A 7,447-nucleotide genomic window follows, 5' to 3' on the forward strand; every position below is an offset into this window, starting at 1 on the left:
CAAAGTGGGAGGTGAAAACTTGCACGAACTGCACCCAGCTTCTTATCGAACCGGGCGTGAGGTTTCAGTACGATGTGCAGGCTACCCCTTTGAAGGTGGTGGAGAAGGCCACGCACATGCAGGATTCACTAGCCCTTGCCAGGTGCATATGGGACTGAAAGGCGTCCACATGATCATAAGGATCGAAGGATCCGTCATACTTGTCCAGTGGAGGGAGCTTGAAGTCTCTTGGCATGGGGACAACAAGAAGTTCTAGAGACAATGAGGAAGGAATTGAGAGGAGAGGAGTAGCTTTTACTTCACCTGAGCTCACCTCCTCTTTACCTTTGAGCTCGGGCGAGACATGGGTAGCAGTTCGACGAGCTCACCGACGTCTTCGTTGTTGCTTTGTCGGCTTAGCGTTGGTGCTGCTTGCTTCAGTGTTACCTAGCTCGATGGGATCAGACTACTGGTGGTAGCTCTAGACCGAAGGACCCTGCCTGATGTTTGCGGCTAGGACCTCAAACGGATTTTCTGCGAGCAGGAGCTCGAACTGTGAGTGCTGGGGTGATACGGGCTTGACTAGCTGGGAGGCCCCCGACCTACCCATAGGCTGCGATGCGGGGGTGACTGGCCTCTCCTTTCTGCCATGGGAAGAGACTTGGCTCTTGGAGAGATCCTGGGCCTGAGAGGCTTCTCCCCAGTGAGGTCATTTGCTCTAGCGGGAGGGCTTGGCTTACTTCAAGGTCGGGTGCCTAGGAGGGAGCAGCTCCTGGGCTTGAGAGGCTTCTCCCCGGTGAGGTCGTTCGCTCCGGTGGGAGGGCTTGGCTTGCTTCGAGGCCGGGTGCCTAAGAGGGAGTGGCTGCTGGGCCTGAGGTAGGGAAAGGAACTACTGCTGATATTGGTACTAAGAGACCTGATGCAACACTTGTTGTTGTTTGAGTTGGAATTGTTGGAACTGCTGCATTTAAGCCTACAACTGTTCGATATAGACAGTGGGAAGCTGGGGTTGCTCTCCAGAAGTGTTCTGGTTGCACCATGCCCGACGTTGCTGGAGGAGGCCATGAATGCTATGTTCTTGAAGGGAAAATATAGAAACTTAGAGGAAGGCTTTTTTGAAGCGTTTCCCATAGACAATGCCAAATGATGCTACGCAATCTGAGCACTCCTAGCTGGCAGCTGACTGGCTCCTCGCTGGGGATGGACGGTACCTGAGAAGAGAGCGGTGAAGGAATCCCGGGGGACTTGCCCGGTGGGAATACTCCGATGCTTAAGTTAGAATGCTGGAGAAAGTAGTAAAGAGTGTAAAGAAGGCTAAGAGTGTAGGTCGCGTTAGATCACTGAGTTAGCTCAAGAGAAAGTTTGAGATATTCAAGATAAGATATCAGATATTCGAGAGAGCCCTTTCCTTCAACTAGGGGGCTCTTATATATGAGCGTTCTTATCAAATCGGGCGTAACCGCCACTGGACCTCTGTCGCAGCCATTATCTGCCAGGGCTGCGCAAGTAACCGTTGCAGTGTACTACCCAATCGGATGAGTGACACGTCCCAGAAGGACAGACACACCACCACATGTCAAGAGACGTGGGCACAGACTGACAGGTACAGTCTTGTCAGATAGAAGCTTCCTAAAAATACCACGTCGCTTAGTAGCGAGCTGCCTTGTAGCGAGCTATCCTGTCGTGAGCTACCTTGTCGCAAGCTCCTGAGGGTATTGCAAGGTGATTTCTCTTGAAGTGGCCTTTGAGTCAGTTTTTTTGCCTAAGTATTGGAGCGAGCTGGTTATCCTAGCTCGTGAGCTGGGGTAGACTCATCTTGGAGTATTCCCTTTTAGTACACCGGGGGTCCTCGAGCTCGCGTTGTAGCGAGCTCTCCCTGTAGTGAGCCATGACGTAGCAAGCTGTCCTACGAACTCATTACTTAGTCGCGGTCAAGCTATGATGCTGAACTGTTACTTGTGATGAGTCATGTCTAAAACTGTTGATTTTGGTCAGCAAACCACTGAACTGGCCGGTTAACCATTCAAACCGCTTTGACCGTTTTGACCATTTTCCAATTTTTTTAATTTTTAAATTTTTTTATTTTTTTGTCAGAACGGACTGACTGTTCGAGTCAAATGGTTGGACCATTCGAACTGGTAATCGGACCCCTAACCGGTTCGTTTTTAAAAACCATGGTACAATGTTTAAAATCTTATATTCTCACGCTGACAAACCTGAACAGGGAGGTTTTAGTGAGTCCCAGCTAAAGAAAAAACAGAAGCCGAAAGTAGACATTTGAGATTCATTGATGATAAGATGGTCCTGAAATTTGCAATATGTCATTGTCTATCAGATGACTTTTTTTCCCACCCTTCACCCCTTGTTTAAAGAAAAAGATTTACAAGTTACAACTATTGGTTGTAGTAATGTCTTATTATCTCTGGACTCTTACTTTGAAAATTCAAGCTCCATATACACAGGAATGCAGGCTTTGCCTTGTGAAACTTTGATATCTGATTTCTTAGATAAAAAAGAAAAAGGAATAACGTTTTGCTTACGCTTCAGTAAGGAAAAGATGTAGAAAAGATAAGTCTTTAAACTAGAACATTGGAATAGGAATCCCCAACCAGTGAAAAGATAAGTCTTCAAACTAGAACAAAAGCTTTGATGATGGTGATGGATTTAACAAGAATAAAGTTTTAAATAGAAATTTGCAAAGCATGTCTGATTGACCACATCAGAATTTGTTCTCATTATCTGCAACCATTTTCGTCCAATGAAAGAAGTGGACACATTCCAATCAAAATACCATTCTGTACGATATTTTGACTTCTTTTTCTTGTTTTTTTTTTTTTTTTTTTTTTTTTTTTTTTTTTTTTTTTTTTTTGGCAGCATAGAGTCAAGGTAAGAACCAAGGTTTTTAAAATGGAACTGGAAAACGAACAGGTTAGGGGTCTGGTTTTTAAGTCGAACGGTCCGACTGTTTGAATTGAACGGATGGTCCATTCTGAAAAAAAAAAAAGACAAAAACTGTTGAATGGTTGAACTGTCTGAATCAGCGGTTTATTAATCAAATCAACGGTTTTTTTGTAAAATAACAATTCTGAGATAAAACGGCTCAATTTTTCTAGTCCGATTTTGAAAACCAGGTAAGAACTAAAGCAAATTCCACGATGACATAACATATTATCTGGGTTAATAGGAACGCACATATTTATGTTGTATTTAGTACCATTGTTGATTTTCTTTGAAATGTTTTGAATTAACATTTAAAAGTATAGCGTTTGTATTAATCAACTCAAAACGTTTCTCTGTTATTTGATACACTTAATTGTTTATATTAATCAATGCAACATACAAAACGTTTTGATCGAAACAACAATAATACAGAATACGGTCTTATTTAAGGCTATGTCTATTACTGTTGATGTTTCTACGTGAAATGTGTTGGGATGATCAACAAAAATTGACATACAACTGTTAGTGGAGGTTATTTATAGTTGAAATAGGCATACGTGTATGGTTGTGGGAGCGCTCAGATCCGGACTTCATTCTCTGTTGGGACAGATATGAACACGACAAATGTCATTATATATGTCAAGAGATTTGTTGGTTTTTGGCTGGACAGATCGACAGTTGAGGGAAGTCCCAACCGGCAACTAACCGCGATCGTCTCTAAACGACGGTCAATTTTGTAAAAACACGGTAGAAAGGTGGCTAACAAACGAAAGAACTGATTCGTTTATCAAAAACTGAAATTATTCTTTGAAGTTAAATATCAAATACTTGACAAAAACCAGCAGACATTGCAAAGCAAAATCCTTCCAGGTTACAGCCACTGATCTCTCTTGAACAGAATTTATTTATTGTTTCCTCTTGATATTATTCTAAATGCCAATCTACTGAAAACCCATTATATAAATCAAATCAAACCTCTCTCAGAGAGCATTCTGGGATTGATCTTATTTCATGACAAGTTTTTATTAGTCTCCTCCATTTCACTCTGCATCTCTTTCTGTCTGGGTTTCCTTCTCTCTCTCTCTCTCTCTCTCTCTCTCTCTCTCTCTCTCTCTCTCTCTAGGTTTCCATCTCTTTCTGTACTTGGTATCCTGCTTCCAATCTTTGCTTCTAGTCCTTTTCTCCATCGGACCCGTCATGTGGCTTGTTAACTGCTCCAACTGCCAGACGCCACTGAGACTTCCTCCCTGCGCCACATCAATTAGGTGCTACATATGCCGAGCCATCACCTACGTCGCCGATCCCTGCAGAGCTCCTCCTGCTCGTACATATTCCTGTAATAAGTACTCAGCTGCGCCTTACCAACCTCCACGACCACCGGCGGCCGCACCGTCGCCCTACAATCACGCGCCACTGGGTCCCCCTCCATCTCCCTACGGCCGCAAGAGGGCGGTCATATGCGGCATATCGTATCGGAACGCGCCCTACGAGCTCAAGGGCTGCATCAATGACGCCAAGTGCATGCGTTACCTCCTCATCAATCGTTTCAAGTTCCCGGAATCCTCCATCCTCATGCTTACTGGTACGATCCCTTAACATATTCAGAAAAATTAACAATTGAATCCGTTTGTGAAATATTCAGAAAAATTAGATCCCGTTTCCATTCAACACGAATTTTGAGCAGCAGCAACATTAACAATAGAATTTTCCGCAAATGATCAGATTTTATCTTCTAAGAACAAATGAACGATACCTTTCATTTTACACAAGTAATGTTGGAATTTGCAAATCATGTGTCAAAGTTGCACCCTTGTATTTTCAGAATGTAGTCAAGAACTTGATTGACCATACACAATGAGGTGATAGAAGGCAAGAGGTTCTGTTAAGATTTTCTGATACTTTTTGTTTCTCATACTAGTTCCTATCAGTAATCATTTTTGTTGAATTGATCTGCAGAAGAAGAAAATGATGCATACAGAATTCCAACTAAACAGAACATAAGGATGGCATTGCATTGGCTTGTACAGGATTGTCAATCAGGAGACTCTCTGGTGTTTCACTATTCTGGTCACGGTTCACAGCAAATGGATGATGATTGGGATGAGATTGATGGATATGATGAAACCCTCTGTCCCCTGGACTTTAAAACTCAGGGGATGATTGTTGATGATGAGATAAATGCAACAATCGTTAGACCTCTGCCTCATGGGGCTAAGCTGCATGCAATAATAGATGCTTGCAATAGTGGAACTGTACTAGATTTACCATTTCTTTGCAGAATGCATAGGTTAGTATTTGATGATGGATGGGAATGTAAAATTAAGATGCCAATTACAATTCTGATATTCTGAACTTAAGATGGGATTAAATTCCAATTTTCACAATACTACTTTAATTTATTTCTTATTACATAAAACTAGGGATGGGAATTGTGTATGGGAGGATCATCGCCCCCGAACGGGAGTATGGAAAGGAACAAGTGGTGGGGAGGCCATTTGCTTCAGTGGGTGTGATGATGATCAAAAATCTGTTGATATGTCGGTAAAGTTTAGGCTCTCTAATTGGATATATTCTTTACTGCTTAATTAGGAAATGTTGAATGGATTGCATCTTTGTTTCAGTTGCAAGTGATTGGCATTTTATGAATCACACACTAACCTACCAAGTTTAATCTGTACTCTCTATGAACAGGATTTGTCTCAAAAAACTGCATCAGGTGCCATGACTTACTGTTTCATTCAAGCCATTGAGTGTGGAAAAGGGGTTACATATGGGGGCATGTTAAATTCAATGCGGAATGCCATTTGTGATATTATAAGTAATGGTTCTTCTGGAGGTTCTGCTGAAGGTCCAGTGACATCTCTCCAAACAATGCTTTTGACAGGAGGTAACGTCAGCCGCAGGTCAAGACAGGTATCATCTCCCATTACTGTTACACAGCAGTCAGATTTTTTTTTCAGCACCATAACAAAAAAAAAAAAAAAAAAAAAAACTGAAATCAGGAAAAGTTGGAAATTCTTTTAGAAGAAAAACAACCAGACTATACAAGTTAATTCCATTGTGCCTAAGTTCATTCTTTGTTTTCTCCCTTCTTTATTGTTTTTGTTTGGTTTTTCTGGATGTATGATTTTGTTTTCCCATTTTAGATTTATGAGTTTTCATTGCTTTTATTTTGTGCTTCCTTTGCCTTTTCTCTAATGTGTTATCATTTAACAGAACCTAAACTAGTTTTTCAAAGCACATGGGAAGTGACTGACTGTAATTGGATGAAGATTTTTCTTTTCCAGTGCATGGACAATGATACCTACATTCCATTTAGTCGGTATACCACATCTTATAGACATCTAAGATATTAAACATACAGGGAATCTTGAGGCTCAGATCTGTAAGAAGTTAAATAGATAGTATTGTCATCTGGAAAACAAAAATTATGAATAATTGGATGGCCCTTTTTTGGCCATTTTGAAGGAATATTAAAGGGACTAATTGTACATGTTGCAGTTTCAGATTTATTTAAATGCCAACTGTAGAAGCTCCTACTGCCACCCCACCCACCCACGAATCGAACCCACCCATAAAAGGAAAAAAAATGGAAACAGATTATTGGTTGCCTTTGCATTTGATATGGAGGTTCCAAAGGAAAGTAATAGTCCAGTTCAATGAATAAACATTCTACTGGTAATGGCTACCAGCAATAGGCTCAGGTTTGGAGTTTGTAAAATCTTGAGGATGATATACATTTAGTATATAAAGCATAAGATGATTCAGGAAACACCCAAAAAGTGAATTAGAATTTTATCTTAGCAAGTGGCAGAACCCTCAAAAAATGAAATTGTGCATGCACTAGCTTGCTTGAATATAAGCTTTGCAAATTGCAATTCCTGTGTATCCATGTTTGTAGCTTCATGCATGTTTCCCTGTGCTACTTTCATAAGCCTGTGCCATTCATTGTCTGTACCTGGTAATTGCAGGGGAGATTTCAAGATTTTACATTACCGGATTCTCTATATCATGAAAACAAATTATTACCTTAAACACATTACAAAAATTCATCAACATAATTATTTATGCATTTTATCAAATGCTTCAACAATGACCCAAATACCATTCCAACATGTAAGTGGAAGATTTGATATCACAGGTTCTTATCAATTTTTTTTTTTTTGTTGTTGCAGGAGCCACAGTTAACATCCTACAATATATTTGATGTTTATAAAAAGCGCTTCTCCCTATGACATGTATTCTATATCTACCTCATGACTTAAAAAGTTGCAGAATGGCTTCAGATTATGGTGGCGAATGACAAGGTGCTTGACTTCTTTGTGGTACTCAATATGTGTATTGAAAACTTCCTTACCTTTTATCCAATGTAACCAACTCCTCTGTTTTCAACATAGACTGTCTGTGTTTCAATGTTGACAGGACATAAAAAAAAAGAAAAAAAAAAGAAACACACACACAGTTCACTCTAAATGTTCATTAATATTTCCACCCTTTATAGTTTATATAGTGTAAAGGTTGTTCTCAA

At 40.6% G+C, this 7,447-nt stretch overlaps 1 protein-coding gene across 1 annotated transcript; it reads left to right on the forward strand.

The window, feature by feature from the left end:
• Nucleotides 1-3,569: 3,569 nt before the first annotated feature.
• Nucleotides 3,570-7,447, forward strand: LOC148880631 (metacaspase-1-like). Its single transcript, XM_088962598.1, has 5 exons — nt 3,570-4,501; nt 4,876-5,206; nt 5,340-5,460; nt 5,611-5,832; nt 7,095-7,447. The coding sequence occupies exons 1-5, from the start codon at nt 4,117-4,119 to the stop codon at nt 7,152-7,154; spliced, it is 1,119 nt and encodes a 372-aa protein (XP_088818724.1). The 5' UTR covers nt 3,570-4,116; the 3' UTR covers nt 7,155-7,447.

The sequence above is a fragment of the Nelumbo lutea genome, chromosome 1 (assembly GCF_056320005.1).
Source record: "Nelumbo lutea isolate HS-2025 chromosome 1, American lotus-T2T, whole genome shotgun sequence".
Lineage (NCBI taxonomy): Eukaryota > Viridiplantae > Streptophyta > Magnoliopsida > Proteales > Nelumbonaceae > Nelumbo > Nelumbo lutea.